At 36.6% G+C, this 17,387-nt stretch overlaps 2 protein-coding genes across 3 annotated transcripts in view; one reads left to right on the top strand and one right to left on the bottom strand.

Moving 5' to 3' along the window:
- The window catches only part of LOC115441341 (glucose dehydrogenase [FAD, quinone]), a 19,720-nt gene extending 18,257 nt beyond the window's left edge, over positions 1-1,463 (top strand). For both annotated transcript variants that reach the window (XM_030166098.2, XM_037436846.1), the window contains exons 12-14: positions 538-582; positions 842-995; positions 1,206-1,463. In XM_030166098.2, coding sequence (XP_030021958.1) covers positions 538-582; positions 842-995; positions 1,206-1,413 — 407 coding nt within the window. In that variant the 3' untranslated portion in view covers positions 1,414-1,463. The remainder of the gene's footprint in view (positions 1-537; positions 583-841; positions 996-1,205) is intronic.
- On the bottom strand, positions 1,426-17,387 carry LOC115441340 (condensin complex subunit 3). The gene is made up of 28 exons (XM_030166097.2): positions 16,929-17,387; positions 16,501-16,671; positions 15,839-15,964; positions 15,286-15,434; positions 14,550-14,709; positions 13,791-13,972; positions 13,378-13,572; positions 12,891-13,051; positions 12,104-12,291; positions 11,749-11,847; positions 11,549-11,620; positions 10,996-11,124; positions 10,447-10,560; positions 9,104-9,290; positions 8,512-8,594; positions 7,892-8,009; positions 7,505-7,590; positions 7,001-7,120; positions 6,493-6,660; positions 5,876-5,972; positions 5,719-5,784; positions 5,319-5,426; positions 4,622-4,759; positions 4,102-4,281; positions 3,517-3,696; positions 2,915-3,051; positions 2,476-2,573; positions 1,426-1,524 (listed from the first exon to the last, which is right to left on the bottom strand). The coding sequence occupies exons 1-28, from the start codon at positions 17,088-17,090 to the stop codon at positions 1,470-1,472; spliced, it is 3,729 nt and encodes a 1,242-aa protein (XP_030021957.1). The 5' UTR covers positions 17,091-17,387; the 3' UTR covers positions 1,426-1,469.

The following is a 17,387-nucleotide window of genomic DNA, read 5'->3' as shown; positions in this document are numbered from 1 at the left end:
TTTGCAATTTCTTTTGAATTATATAGAACTGTATAAAACATTCTTAGTACAGTAGAGACATCTATTAGGAGGGTTTACAAAAAGGAGGTTATCAATGTATTTTTTGAAGCAAAGAATTTTAAGGCCAGTATGTCTGAGCCAGTATGTTAAAAATCTATGCCAGTAGGATATAAAACCAAATATATCATTCATATTACAATTGGAATGTATTAAATCATTAACACAAATTAAAAGGCGATTAAAGTCTTTTTATAGCGGTTATATTATGTTTTTGGGTGACAATTTGGCCGTCTAACATAATTGATAGTAAATTAAAATACCCGGTGTCAAGGGCACATTATTAAAAATTCTGCCCTAGATTTCGTCAATTATTATGACATACAGATTTTTTTATTAATTATGTTTAACTATTTCTACATAGAATGGGTGAAAAGCGCATCATTATAGAAGTTGAGACCTAAACTCAACTCAATCAGTTTTATTTCTACCTGTATTCGTTTCAATAAATAATCTCAGTATTACAATTTCTTGTTTAAGGCCTACGCGTGGCTGATGCGTCCGTTATACCAACCGTCCCATCGGGTAAGTTTCATTATAATTAACTCATCTAATAGACCATAAACTCATTTTGTTCAAAGTTGTCGGCTAAGATTACTAAACGGATTCCAATCGTTGGCTTCGTATCGATATTTAGACCAATCAGCATAAAGTTTAACACACACAGATGATTTCACATTAGGTTATTCGCACAATCGATGCGAAGTTATCGATTAAGCTCGTTTATCGATTTTAGTTTTTATTGACTATAATGAAGGGTTATCAATATCGATATAATTTACAGGCAATACAATGGCGCCAGTTATAATGGTGGCAGAACGAGGTGCGGAATTCGCCATGATACGGTACCAAACAGCCAAGAACAGGCCGACCACTCTTGGGAATCGATTCGGTACAGGCTCGACCAGCTCGAGTTACGCTGGCAATGATGCTAACAGGTAAGTCCGTTATACGGCAAAATTTAAACCCGTATTGAAGTCAGGTTTTAATCGTAAAGTTAAAGATCGTCACAATTCTTTCTAGCAGCCTAACTTCAACCTCCCTGGCGAAACGAGGTCCTTCAAATCGTGCTAAACAATGGAAATTAAACACATAACTTACTGGTTTAAAACCATGGTGCCACAAAATTGAAGTGAAAATCTTTTCAGGTGGCATAATCACGGCAGCTATCAACCTCGCAAAGAAGATAAATCTCCAGAAAACCAGACGAAAAACCAGCGCTGGGACCAAAGATGGAAGCCGTGGGACAAAAACTGGCACAACTGGGACCAAAGCAGCAGTAAGCCATACACATACACTCAAAGCTGGCAGAAGAACGACGTGCCAGTGGGAAACCAGAGGTATTATTCTAGATGAATAAAACATGTATGCTATTAAGTAGTTTTATTAAATATTAATCAACTAAATATTGTTTATTTCTTCCCCTTCCGTTTTCCTTTTGGCGCCGGTTCTGGTTCTGGTTCAGACCTGGGAATGAAGATTTTTGATAGTTGAATGAATTCGTCATCCGATAATGCCTATTTAGCTGTAACGCTAACAGCTAACAGCGATCAAACTGTTAATTACCAATGTATTCAATGGATAAAGTCTATCAACGTTGTAATATTTTTTGTATTTGTATCTTTATTCCAACAAAAAGTCTTGAGGCCGACTGTGTGTCAGACGATTTTACGGAGTGTGAGCGACAAACACAACAGCACATAACAATACGTCGCGGGATACGTAGGACACAACCAAATATTCACTGTTTCACTACGTTCCCCACTCACACATAAGACGAATAGACTTACGCAAGGACAGTCCTTAATATTCATTATTATTCATGTCATCTGTAATCTATATAAATGAAAATCAGTTGCCACATGTATGTAAGGGCATCACATGAGAGCGCAACCGGCTTGACAAAAATAGATTGTTGATTATTTCGAAAATCAGGACATGGTTTATACCAAAGCATAATTTTGAAAAATCTATAGACAAAGTTGTCAATTTGGGTGATATTTTTGTTTGATTTTTGTAAACATCCTAATCTCCGAAATCACCTAACAGATTTAAATAAGAAATCGTGACATTTTAGTTAGTTCCACCTTGAATCATATGATAATTTTGGCTCGATAAGTGGCGCTATTCAATTCTAAAAGATGGTAAGGAAGTCCACATAAAATGCGGTCTGTGGGACGTCTGCCGACCCCACTAGAATTCTTACATATATTTGTATAACGTTTACAGGAAGACACTTCATATTAACAATTTCTAATTTATACATTCGGTCTTCATCAGCGTATTTATTCATTGGACAGCTGTACATGAGCTGCGTACACATAATGAACAAAGCAATTGCAACTAAATTGAATAGACAGCGATAGAAAATATGGAATAATAGAGAAATATAGGATTTGAAATTTGTATAGTACTCACTCATCACTGCCGTCTGGTGTCTCTGGTATAGTGATGTTCCCTCGCGAGCTGCGTCTTGTTTCTTGTAGTTCACTGGAGTCGTTTAATAGTTCTTGTTCCTGAAATAAAGTAGTGTTAACATAGGTTAATTTCTGTGATATATAACGATATTCCACTCCTTATATATTACAAAGATAATAAAATACACTATACAGATGAATTTTTCATGTGGGTATAGATATCCTAAGCTATGAGGAATAGCGAAAAATTCTGAAAGGAGCCCTGGGGATGATTTTGGTAAAATTATCTAGCCAACAGACTTCTAACTCAGTACTGTATTATTCGGAAAATCAGAAAAAAATGTTTTGCAAATACCATAACCTAAACAAAACATATTTCTTTAACTTATTTACCAGGGTTAATCTTGAATTCGTGTATTAGAATTAATATAGGTACTTACAAACTCCTTCTCATAGACTATAGTATGTAGGGTGGTATCGTCGTTGGAGTTGTTCAGCACGGAGGAGCGCGAGCCGGCGCTGCTGCGGTCCGACCCCACGGAGCTGCGAGTCGTCGGACGAGATCTCGGAACCGTCACTGTGTTCATACATACATACACACTATAAACATAATATATATGTATCTTGAGTGAGGATAGTTGAAAAAAACATACTTTTTAAAACTGAAAATATTTCACGAAAATATTTTTTTAAAGTAATATTATGGTTCTTTTTCAATCTCATACGTCTAACCGCAATTTTTAATACATGATACCAATAGCTTTTTTGATCAATTTCAAAAATAGACCAATCAGAACAAAGATTTTTTGACACGTATGTGTCATTTTGATTGGTTGATTCTCTGACGCGGACTGAAGATTGAGTTTGGGATAATTTATTGAAAACGGCTGTTAGTTAATTAAAGCGTTTTAAAATCCTTCAATTTAAAATCATCTACGCCTTAACAGAAACGAATGTTATCATTAAAATTACCCATAATTCGTGCATATTCCGAGTTAAGGTTTGGAGATGGTATGCCAAAATAACTGAACATGTAACAAACCTTTCTCCTTCCCCTTTCCTTTCCTACTGTCGGAACTATTAGACTCGGTGCTGGACCCGGACTGCATGCTTCTCATGGACTTGCGTATCGTCACATTGGACGTGTCGAAATCTTGTGGAGGCGAAGGAGTTTGTTTCGCGGCCGGCTTTTTTCCTTTGGCTTCAGTCTTGTTTTTTTGTACTAAAAATATAAAAAAATGTATCGTAGACTCAAACTAAAAATAATATTTGGTTATAGTTTAAATACACTGCTCAAAGTACAATCTACCATTAAGATACAACAAGTTCTAACTTCTAAAGAGGAAGTAGCGTTGTATAAAAATAAGAAAAGTTTAAAATAATATGTATCTTACATTAAATTGATTAGGGGCGTTTATACGTTCGCTTTTGCTTCTACTAAGAAATAAAAATGCCCAATTAAATTCTCCGCGACCCCGATCTCAACGTGGACAGAGATTACTTAAGCGAATTACGGAGGCGTTTACGGAAGCGAAGAAGTTGCGTTACAGTCTACCTAAACTTTTGGAAGATAATGGAGTTAACTTATCACATATCTCCAACAAAAATATATGACTTGTCTAAATACCTCTATCAACATCTTCCAAGGAGCGTTGTGATCTAGATCTCTTAACGCCTTTGTCAGTCTCTTCAGCGCTCTTCTTTCCTTTTGTTTTCTCCGTGTCTTCTTTGGCTTTCTCCTTTTTATTAGGTTTGGTAGTATCAGATTCGGTGGATTTCTTAGACATTGACAGCTTTTTCCTTCTCCCTAAAATATTAAAACATCGCGTTTTACTATTGATATTTTTAAATTCATCTGAAGATTTATTAATATATATCTTTGCAAGTACTGGACTAAGCTTAAACCATCTTCCAGTACTAATAGTATTATCTTCCAGTAACTCAAGCCGTAATATATTTTGATTTCTTTTATTCTAATAAAAAATTAAGCTAGCAAGTTATGGTCACTTTTAGTCTGAGTTATAGTCTACCTTTCTGCTAAAGACTACTTTAAAGCTTCAATACAAAACCACTTTCGCATTTGAGATCTTACTTTGGTATAACGAAATAATCATTTTATTATATCTAAATGAGAATTGAGCACTAACCCTTCGTAACCTTGGCTTTCTTGACCGGTGAGACGTCGCAGCTGGAGTCGGAGTGCACTTCGGTACTTCGAGCCGGACGCGTCTCCGTGCCCGAAGAACGACGTCTAGATTTAGGACTGGTGTCCATTGGTCTATGATCTGTAAACAATGGTAATTAAATTTTTATAATTGTTATTTTTTGTGAGCATAGCGTAAATAAGTATTTAAAGGATATATTTATGATATAATATACTTATCCCTCATGTTAGCCTAAAAATCTATTAACAGTTTTGCGTGTCGAAAACGTTCATTTCTCTTGTATGTAATTTAATTACTTATAAATTACCTGTTAAAAACTTTACTGTAAATAAAGAATAAATGGAGTAGCAATATAGTAATGCAAGTAATTATTTTCCCCGCGAGGCAATTCTTGTGCGCTCGGTCTTCGCACCGAATGCACGCCCATGCACGGGGGGACCTTTGACACGGTACCACCAATACCTTATGGTTATAAATTGACTTTGAGATCTATGAGGGGTCGCGAATATTTCCCCTCTTATTCCCTTTGCCCATCCTAAAGAGGTTCCCATATTTCCCCCAATTCCCTGTACACTCTCCTCCGGGCTCCTACAGTCTCTAAGCCGGGGGATTCCAGTACGGCTTTCGCAGTTTTTCCCCATGTAGACAGGGAAACTTACTAAAAAAAAAAACTAATTACCTTCGGATATTCTAGAGATCCCCTCAGGTGGCGTCGACTCGTCTATTTCCACTCGCTCTTCAATAGTTTCGTTTATGACGACGTGTGTACTGCGTGCTATCGGCTGGGCTGTAATTAAAAAAGTATGCTTCTTTTTTACAATCACAGCAAAGTGACACATTCGATGATAATTGGCATTGGTTTCAAATAGTGGCAATGGACGAGAGACGTCAACTCTCGCCAGTAGATACAATTATGCCGGTCTGTTGGACCAAATATACTAGGTTAGGTATATATATAGGTTGATCATGGAACGCGACACGAGTGTATGATTGTAATTGTCGAGTGGTAATTTTATTATGATGACAATTATGATTATCATCAAGATTTTTTAAAAGTAAAAACATAATATATTACTTACGTAAAGAAGTAGTTGCTCTTCCAATCGTCCCAATTGTATCTTCTTGCATAGTGCCTTCTGCGATTCCTAAAAAATATTTACAAGCATTATTAAACTTTATTATACACACACGCACGACTTTTAAACCCCGCTATTAAATAAATATTTAATAGCGTACCTGTATTAGACATTTTGTTGAGGCTAGCCCGTTCCGTCGCCTCCAACGCGCCCAAGTACCGCGTCAGATTACGACACGATTGTTTGTCTGGTAATTTCTATAAACGTAATAAAGTTTATTATTGCAACATAATCGACCATAATGGACTGGTTAGGGGTAATCATTTTTCCTCAAACTACATTCTATCTGAGTCCCACTCTATTTGATCCTTTCTTTGAATTTCGGCCACGGCAGCCAATTTCAACGGGGACAAGCCAAGTACGCAGATATTATAGTGCACAATACACAGGTGCACTATCTATTCCTACACTGTCATAGACCAGTGAGTCGGCAATCTGACATGATTGGAGAGGATTCAGGCACAGAACCAACGAGTATCACACCGCCAACTTCCCAATTCCAAACTGCGACTAAGTTATTTTTAATCTTCTCACACTTGCTTTGGCCCGACCCGGGATTTGAACCCAGGACATCAGCGAGGTAGCTGTACTCGTCCGTGTACAATTACATCTACCCTACTAAGGCAGCTCACTCTCCTTATTATCAGAGGTAGTGGAGTACATTAGTCGTTCGGGTGTAAAATAATGAAAAAAAAAAACAATCGTCGTTGTAGTGACCTGGCACAAGTCGCGCAGCATGTGCGCGAGCTCGGCGGCGAGCAGCGCGTCCCGCGGCGGCGCCAGCAGCGCCAGCGCGCGGCACGCCAGCGCGCACTCCGGCGCCGCCGCGCGCCGCCACACGTACTGGCACAGCACCGTCGCCATGCCGCCTTGGCTGTCTGTCAGCTGCACACAGGTTTATTATGTTATAGCCCAGTCAGGAAAATAAAAAACCGGCCTCGGGGTTGCCACTTTTGCTTTTACGTTTAACGTCGCCAGAAAAAGTTATTAGAACATGATGGGGTTTTTTATTTTCCTGGTATATGAATATATTATAAATTCCTAATAATGAAGATTTTGTACTTTATAAAAGAATAGATATCCAGTAACTCGACCCCTAAGGTCAAATTCGAAAACAGCAGATAACAGAAGCAATGGATCAAATTTTCAATACAATACTCTAGAATTCGTCAACACATTAATTACTGTCTTTGTAAATCAATATTGAAAAAAATAACTTAAATACCTCATGGTTAATCCTTGTTAACGACACAATGAACCTAACAACAGCTTCCTGGTCGATTTCAGATAGCGGAGAACTAGACGGGGCATTAGCTAAAGCTCGAAGAGTAGGCAGAGTTGCTTTCTGGAAATACAATAATTATATTAATAAACATTGCATAAAATAGGAAGGTGACTGAGTTTGATTTTGAACATAATTTTACATACGTATTTAGATCGCTCCTAAAGGGCTACCGGGTAGCTTGGATAAAAACGAGTTAATAACACCAAAAAGAAAATATTTTGTGAAAATAGCATCAAAATTGGTATAAAATTAGGTAGAAAATCATTTAAAAAAAGATTGAAATTATACTCTTTTTTATGCCCGTATCGTCACGACTATTAACGACAAATAACATCACGCCTGTGAATGCGCATTTCTTTTGTTTTTTAAAAATTACCATTTCTAACTGATTGCAAGGCCTGTAACTTTGTTATCATTGAGCGCATTTTAATAATTATTTCTAACCTGTATTTGGTCTTGTGCGCCGTCCACAGTCGCTGGGAATGTTTGGAAGAACACTCCAATCGTCTGACGTAGCATATCCTCGTCGACTGCAACACAAAATGTTATGAAGCTCACACAAATATGCATTTAACACCTTACTCAGAAATGCTGTATAAGTGTTTAACGGCCGTTACAAATAAGCGATCCCAATTTTAATCTTCGATTCAATCCTGATAATAAAACAATCAAAATAAGTAATTTTTTAAAGCAAGTAAAAAAAAATGTTGTTATTGGTCTATTTTAACGAAAGATCGAGATCGTTTATTAAAAACGGCGGAAACATAAATAAAAGAAAATAAAGTTGATACTCGTATTATTTAGTAATGACAACGAATAGTTATATCATACCTGTGGCAGGATTGAACCAGAGCAACAGCAACCTGCTGAGTATGGACGGAGATTCCAGATGGCCCAAATGTAACAGTCGACACAGTCCTTCCACTATAATCAATCTGTACGCAGCACACTAGAACAAAACCATACCGTTAAGGGGCAGTTCAAGTATTACGTAACGCCATTTTTGAAGGTTTTTAAGCCCCCGGCCCCCCTTGTATCGCGCCGTAACATTTTTCTTTACCCCCTCCCTAAGAGTTACGTAACACTAAAGTGTAAATTTTTATTTAATATTCACAATTATGTTACGCAAAGTACCAGAATGTCGCTAAAATATCTTTGTTATTGTTTTAAAATAGAAAAAGCAATGTGACGTAACGAAACTCCTCTTCCTCCCCTGTAACGCATCGTAACATTTTACAAGATCCCCCTCCTCCCCAAATTGAGTTACGTAATACTTGAACGGCCCCTAATACACGCTGGATGAAAGCCGTTTTTGACGAGCTCATCTGGTAATGTTTAGAGGAGGCCTATATTCACCAATGGACTTTATGTGGCTGATGATGACGATGATTTGCCAAAGGAAAACGTAGGTGGCCTCACTTTATTTGTGATTGATTAAAATAAGTACTTACTGTGCCATCCATGATTTTCAATAATAGTTCAATAACTGTGCTGTGGCTGGGAGATAGTGATATGGCGGATTCCGAGAGATTACCTGGTACATACAAACTTGTTCTTAACTTATTATAATCGATGGTATACATCATTGTAATCTTGTCGGTTTATTACAAAAACTTATTAATTACAAAAAGGGCAGAAATTTGCGAGTGAGCAAGCTTATCTATTGTAAAATTTCTTAATGATTTTCCCTTTTCAGTAATAAGTTCTTGTAATGAACTAACGATAAACCACCGTTTTTATGAAATTATAAAATTAAATAAACAAAAAGATGTAATTAAGATCTCTAACATTTATAGCTAAGATAATATAACCATAACCATTTATGGCTATTTTAAATAAATGATCTTGATCTTAATCTTCGATTCGTTTCCGAAATATAACCAAACTAAACACACCATTTGTCATCTCAAGGGTTGCGAGTGTCTAAAGCTCACCTAAAAGCCCAGTATGTTTGAATAAGCCTTTGTCAGGCAACCAAAAAAAAAAAAAAAATAGTATTGCAGTCAGGTTAAAAAAAATAAATAGTATTGCAATTTAATTTACCCTCTTCGTCCGTAGCGTCGATGTATGTGCGTCGCTTGGCGGCGGCGGCGGAGGCGGCGGAGGCGACGGTGGCGGCGGACACGTCGCGCGCGTCGTCCTCGAACACGCCGGCGCCGTGCACGCACAGCAGGTCCGCGACGCACTTCAGCACTGTCGTCACCACGCTCTCGTTCGACGTGTCGATCAACTACCATATACAAAATAACATATTTGGGTTCTTGTATCGATTTTATCTATATATATAAAAATGAATTGCTGTTCGTTAGTCTCGCTAAAACTCGAGAACGGCTGAACGGATTTATCTTATCTTGGTCTTGAATTATTCGTGGAGGTCTAGGGAAGATTTAAAAGTTGAGAAAAATTCGAATAATTGCCGGGAAAATCCTCAAAACAGCATTTTTCTATTTCCCATACAAACGTTTTCTAAATAAAATGGAGAGTCAATTTGTAATTTATTACCGCTGCATAAAGTTCAAATTCGCGTGCGCGTTGGAGGATCTAATATCGCGTTCTGAAACTCAACAAAAGTGAAAGTGAATCGCGAACGCGACAAAATTGCATAGTCTCAAAATACATAGTACATAAATAGTGGTCGGCTTCGAGAAACTCAATTTTAGCTAACTTCAGTTGTTAATATAATATATAACTCAAAGGTGACTGACAGTGATATATCAAGGAACAGCCCAAACCATTGGACGGATCGGGCTAAGACTTTACATGCATAAAGCTACTATGACGTAGGCATCCCCTAAGAAAGGATTTTGATAAATTCTACCCTTAAGGGGATAAAATAGGGGATGAAAGTTTGTATAAATGTTCTTAGATTTTCGACTGATTGAACTGAAATTATAGATTGGGGATAAAATTAGTTTGAACCTATAAGTACCGGGAAAATATGTAGCAAGACTTTTATCAAACAGTGGAATTTTATCCTGGAAAACACCTTCACGCGGGCGAAGCCGCGAGCAAAAGCTAGTTTATATATAAATGTGTTTGTTGATATTATCATTTACTTTTTATGTCGGATAAAGACAAATCAATTACATACTTGAATTCTTATTTTGAAGTACAGTTTGAAGGCGCCACTTTTACTTTTTTTTAAGTTAACATTATCAGTTTTAAGAAATTGAGTCCATATTTTACCACAAATTGATGAGATATTTTATTTTTCTGGTCAGACTACAATTATGTATAATGAGTTAGTATTCGTTTAGTCTCGATTTAAGTTATTACTATTGTTAGTTAAATAATTTACTGCAATATTTTAAAGTAAGTTTTGACTTTTCTAATAATGGTCAGCAAACTACTATTTTAGCTAAATATCACCGCAATATATTACTTACATTAGCAAAGAAGAAAGCTTTATTTTCTTTGGCAAAGTCTTTGTCGAGCATTCCATACAGAGCCACAGTTTCTAACGCAGTCTCCAGTATCTCAGGGTTTTGGAAAATTTCCACCTACAAAACAAAATAATATCGATAATTTTAACATATTTTATATTTAATAGACTTGAAGAGAATCATCAAATTTATAATGAATAGCATTAACATTTGGAGTCAGTCGCATAATTCCTACACATTGTAAATAAGAAAGCTTTTTGTATATTCTGACCTTAAAAGTACTCAAACCTCCAATATAATTCTGATTGATACCTCATAACTCTAGTCTTTTTTTCACAAATAGGCAGTAAGATCGATTGACATAAAAAAAGCTTTTGCATAAATTGCCCATTTTCTTGCTCACTGTATTTTTATAAACTTATGAATGCAGATTTTAAATCGTCAAAAATTATCGACAATCTCCTATTAAAGTTTTCTTGTAGCTACAGTGGATAAGCTGCCCTTGCCGCCCCATCTCAAATAAACTCTGTACATATACAAAAACATATGTACCTCTAATTCAGTGAAAATCATGCGCATCATGGGCGTAACAGTCTTCAGTTGTGGAGTGTCGAGAGCGCAGTTGAGTATCGTCAAACACTTCCTTAGAGTCGGCACGTCCGTTAACTTCTCTTTTATCGTCTGAAATGGAATTAATGGAATTCGAACATGTATAATGGCTTAGGAATAGCTTGGATCCTGGAAATTGTGCTAAAGACTAGACCAAAAACTCTCGTATATACCTAAGAAATGGTCACTATTTTGATCCTAAATCTTATAAGTCATTTAATAAGTTTCCGATTTTGACTCTTACAACCTATGCGAATATATGAAGCTGAAGAGTTTGTTTGTTTGAGCATGCTAATCTCAGAATAACTAAACCGATTTTGATTTTTTTTTACTTATACGAAGCTACGTTACTCCTCAATGCTATGAGGTATTTTTATCCTGTGAAAATATTTATCCTCGAAAATCTTTCACGCGGGCGGAGCCGAAGATAAAAGTTTGTATTTTAGTTACATTATTAAGAATAAACACGCTGAATTTAATAGGTTATTAAACTTACAGTGATGGTGGGTAATGGTGGCGGAGCGGCCGGCACGCTCAAATCTTCCAGTTTTTTTTGTATATCCTCCACCTGAAACCCAAATATGTATTCACACAGAGCTTGTTGAAATTACCATGTACTAAATTTAATTTTAACATTCATAAAAATAAAAAAAATAAGAATTCAATATTAATTTTATTTACTGAATAATAACTCACTTTTGCTTTACACTCCGCCGCCAGAGCGTAGTTTTGGTCCCTCACGGCCTCCTCTTGTGCTTCTATGGCCACGTTCAACGAAACGCGAAGTCGCGCTCTCTAAGCAATACAATTTTATATATACATATACACAAATATATATTATTTATTTATTATTACAGCAACTACAATTATTATTACCGTGGTAGCCGGAGGTCGCTGCAAATTAATTAAATACTACTAGAGGTACTTTAAAACGTGTTCCGGCATGTTTTTATATTATTTCTAAAGATATCTGAGATTAGTGTTTGGCTAGTTATGAAAAAAAAATGTGAAAAAGGTAATAATAAATCACAGTGTAGAGTGAGTAGTGTACCTGCATCTTGAGTTCAGTGCTGTCGACGGGCGGCGGCGGGGTGTCGGGCACGTCCGCGTCGGGCGGGTCGCGGAGCGCGGAGATCACGCCGCCGATCACCTCCATGCGCGGAGAGATCTCGCCCACCACCAGCTCCAGCGCCGACACGAACGCGCGGATCACGTCGCTGCTCAACGGCCCGTAGTCGCCTGGAATACAAAAATCTTTAAACTATTGCAGTTCAAAAATATACGTTTTTATGGGAGAATATCTTTAGTGAGCCAAACATACAGACATTGCAATGAACAACTCGCCTGTGCGATGTTTTCATGATGCCATAGCACGCTCATTAAAAACATAATACCCACCATAGTATATGTCTGTCGTTTCGACGTTAGCCTGTATATATACGATTTCGAAAATGCCGACAAAATTGTGTGGACTGGTGAGTCGATGCTCTATCTCTTGCCAATCGATACGCTATCTGGACGCAACTCCACTAACCTTGGTAGGCAGTGGCTTGGCCATGCCTCTGGTATTGCTAAAAGTCTACTATTACAAAAAATAAAACTGGTGCACTGGACTCATTTTCCCATTCCTTTATAATAAAAGAAGCTTTTGACTGCGATTCCGTCCGCGTTAAAAAGTTTTTCCGGGATAAATATTTTCCCAGGATAAAGTAACACGTAACACTCAGGAGTAATGTAGCTTCGTGTTAGTGAAAAAAAAAAATCGATCTAGTAGCTCCTGCGATTAGCGTGTTCAATCAATCTCTTTAGCTTTATATAATAGCATAGATAACCCTTACCAGTCAATACGTCAGTGATGAGTGACTGCAAGGCCGTCCTGCCTGCAGGGTCGGACGCGTCGTACACGCGCAACATGCTGCCCAGCTCGTGCAGCACGTACTGTCGCGTGCTGAACCCGACGGGATCCTCGCTCTCCGACGGACACGGAGATTCTACTATACTGCAGATGGAAGTATTATTTTACTTCTAAAAAGTGAATAATTTAAAAAATACAAAACAAATTTTGGAAAACTAAAGTTACAGAATAAGCCAGCTTAACGCACAACTAGTAATATTAATACCAGCTTTGTATTATATACTGTCTTGTATGTCTGGATAATCTCATATTAAGAGGATTTAAGCCTTAGCCCTACCATGCTGGCCTAGTGTCTCAAATTCTCCCAGTAGTGGCTTAAATTCTTATGCAGAATTCTAACTAACCTACCCAATGATTCTACACAATTATTGGTACACTTTTCTAAACACGTTCCTTATAATTTCACTTACGCTCTTATGTATCCAGTGAGTACAACTAGATCCGGCAATATAGTCTCAAGTGTCTCATCGTCGTCGATTTTCTGCAGATGTTCAGACAAATATCGCCAGTACCACGCCGTCTCTTTATTCAACTTCTCAGCAGGTATCAGACGTAACGACTTGTCTGTTGGAAGCCATTCCAGCAGCTCCGATATGGGGAGGCGTCTAAAAACAATGTTTTTTTGTAATATATGAGTGTGGAATATAACATTTTCACAATATACATGTGTTATTATTGTGTTATTTAGTCCAAACAGCTATTGAATAATAAAATAAGGCCATTTATTCTGATCCATAGCTAGTCACGAGATTAAACTTTTGTGGAGAAAAAAACATTGACTATACAAATTATGACTAAAAAATTATAATAATGAATAACTTACTTAAATAATGACTCCAATAGCTTCCCAGCAACGTATTGGGAATCTTTAGCGTCATGAGCATTGTCGAGGCGTATAGCTTTTAGTAGATGTATAATATTCCCTTGAAACGAACTTAGCCAACCAGGTATAAGGATTTCTTCCACCACACGCCGTACACGTGGCGCTCTTTCTGTAAGCCCTACCTAAAGACAAAATTATAAATCAGGGTATAGATTAGGTAGAAAGTTATCTTCTGAAAATTTTTAAAGCTTCCGGCACTTGAGGAAAGTTTCACGCGAATTGTTGCTGTGAGAACTTGCTAGTCTAAACTTAGCTTAAGAAATGAGATTCAAATAAGCCTTTATTATAAACTGTTTTTTTATATGCACTACAGATTATCTGTATTAGAAATATTATTGACTTTGCATAGCTCAATGGTCACCAAAATTGTACTGATAGCAAGAACAGAACAGTAAATACATTTGCGAAGAACAATTGAAGCATGCCTTAAGAGTCGCAAAAACGAAGTAATTTCTTGAATTTTGGAATAAGAATAACACGGAAGTTATAAAACATGGAACTAGAATTATAGTAATATACATTTAAAAAATCATGATGTAGAATATTCGTGTCCAACCGTTTCGGGACCATCCTACACAAGATGTAAAATAGTCATTCATCCCTCATCAATCTACTCTCTATTGGAAGGAGATAGTAAATCTGAACCCTACTCCATTTACAGTGGGCTCACTTTGTCATGCCAATATAAAAACAAATTACCTTAAGCGTTAACACACGTTGTCGGACACGCAGTTGGGTGACATTGATAGCGGCTATGTAGAGAAACGCGGCGCGCCTCACTGCCTCGTCCACATCGCACAAGCGTTCGAGTACGAACTGCACGTTACGCGTGCATTTAGCTATCGACATAACTACAGCTCTGTAAAAGATAAGTAAAATTATGAAGCAATGAAACAACACAATATATTAGTCGCCTAATTAATGTATGTATCGTCAATTGCTAATTGATCTATTACAATATGAGCCTGGAGCTATTGCAGTGACCACTGTGAGCTGATGTAATAACTAAATTGCTGTATTTATAAATTAATATAACCACTATAAAATCAATTTTTCAATATTTACTTGTGACAATACATAAACAGTTCTGTTCAACAGTTTTATTTTAAGATGGAACATTTCTAGTTGACAAAATAGTTATAATTTGATGTTAACAAAATTAAAGTCATCATTAGTTTATATTTAGTAGATTTCACATAAAGTTCTCATTAAAAGAAAAAACTTATTTCTGCAGTTGTAAAAGTCAAAGTAGTTAGATAGAGTTAGATAAATAATTATGTATGCTTACTTCATCTTGAATATAGACTCATTATATACTAACTATATTGGTAATTTCAGCCCATGAGAAATTATTAGATTATTAGTGTCTGTATAATACCCATTGAATTTAATCAATTTAAAATTTATTACACCCATCGCTTAAAAAATAATCAACCTTCTGACAGAAGAGCTTGGGTCGCAGCTCATATGGAAGCGGTAGGCGCGCGTCACTTCATCATCAGGTTCCATTGGATTTTGTAGTCGTTCTAACGCCAACGCTGCTCGACAACGAACGGCGCCGCGAGTGTCTTGAAGTCTTTGCATCTGAAAATATAATGTATGTCATCTACTTCCACGGATATATATAAAAAAGTTAAAATAAAAGAACTAGTTGCAGCAGAGTTCTTATTGCTTTACATTTAAATTTAAAGTAGTATCATAACAATAGTTCAACATGATTGGCAAAATGCCCTGGAGTTCTGGCTTCAAGAGTCCCAAAATGTTTTTAAATTTTACTAAGTAATATTGTATATTGGACCCTATAAAAAAATGTTGATGGAAATAGTGTGTACTATATGGTTACCAATTTATCATGTAAAAAGGGGCCCATCTATCTATTGATTTGCCACAGGGTTCTGCAATAAAGTCATGCCACTAAGTGAGAGATAATTTGTAAAATACAATGTTGAGCTTCAGCTGAGTGCATTTTAGCTTGTACAAAAACAAACCTGTGATGTAAGCAGTTTATCACAGAGATCATCATCAAGTGATGCATCTTCACCTAACGCTGACAGCACTGCTGCAAGCAGTTGACTCGCTCTGTAGCGTATGGACTGGCCAGATACACATTGACACTGAAAAAAGAAAAATATATTGTCTATAGGAAATATAGAGATAATATTATAATACAATATGACTAACATGTAAAGAACTTTATATAATGGCATAAAAATTACAGTTAACTATTGTTTAAAAAGTGGCTATAGCCTAGTTGGGTGTGGAACGGACAGCAAAAATGAATATCCATAGGTTCAAAACCCAAGGGCACACACCTCTGATTTCTCTAAAATCATGTGTATTCTTGTGAATTATTGTTCGCTTTAACGGTGAACGAAAACATTGTGAGGAAACCTGCACCTCTGAGAAGTTCTCTATAGGAATTTCGAAGGTGTGTGAAGTCTACCAATCCGCACTAGGCCAGCATTGTGGACTAAGGCCTAATCCCTCTCAGTAGTAGAGGTGGCTCGTGCCCAGCAGTGGGACAGTATATAATACAGGGCTGATATTATTATATATTATATTGTTTAAGGAATGTATGTAATCTAATAAATATATTCAATATAAATAATGTGAGACAGAATAAATGTAACAAAAATCAATGCATACTTACATCAAATATAATATCAAATATGAACAGCAAGAATTCTTCCTCATCATCCAGCGACGTGCAGAATGTGGCAACAAACTGCACCACTCGGTCAACATTGGCACTTGTGTCACCAAAGGTGAACAAATACATTAATGCATTCTTAAAACTCTCTCTGAATGTGTCTTCATCCAACTAGAATTGCAAATTATTTGGATTTGTTTTCGAATTATGGAATAATTAAGTAATTATTCACTCATCATTGACTGAGTAAGTACTCACTAGTCAATGCAACTATGTAGCTACGGGTATATTCTTATGAACGGTAAAACAACAATAAAACGTACAAATCGAGGCATAATTTAGGTAAACAAAATTCTATGATCCTGATCAACCCTGAATGGACTTGCTGAACGAGTGATAAAAGTTTAGTCTCAAAAGACAATATTTACCTTTTTGTATAATTTGGTCATTTCCTTCACATATTTTTTGTGTTGAACAACATTGTATTGTACATTTTGGAATATTTTGAACATTACAGGATTGTTTCGCGGGTTCGGTCTCGTCGCCGCTACTGGTTGCGGCACATCGGCGTCCGTTGGTGGCATTTTCATTTGTAACTGTACGTCAATACTTTAATTAAATCAAACAAATTAACATTCCACTATATGTACACTGACTCCAAAATTGTAAATCACAACAAAATTTTATAAGTAATGCAACCGTTTGAACTTATTTGTAATTTGAATTTGACATTTTTCATTTGTTGTTACTCGTCACGTCACAGTGTGAAAAGTTGTAAATATTCTAGCTACTTTATGGTTGCAAAAACTTGATAAGTGCAAAATTCAGTTTCCTCTTAAAAATATGTGATTACGCCTAAATAATGTACTGGAATATTCATTAGCAGA

Source organism: Manduca sexta, chromosome 9 (genome assembly GCF_014839805.1).
Source record: "Manduca sexta isolate Smith_Timp_Sample1 chromosome 9, JHU_Msex_v1.0, whole genome shotgun sequence".
Taxonomy (NCBI): Eukaryota; Metazoa; Arthropoda; class Insecta; order Lepidoptera; family Sphingidae; genus Manduca; species Manduca sexta.
Note: the sequence above shows the minus strand (reverse complement) of the source record. Positions and strands in the feature narration are given on the sequence as shown.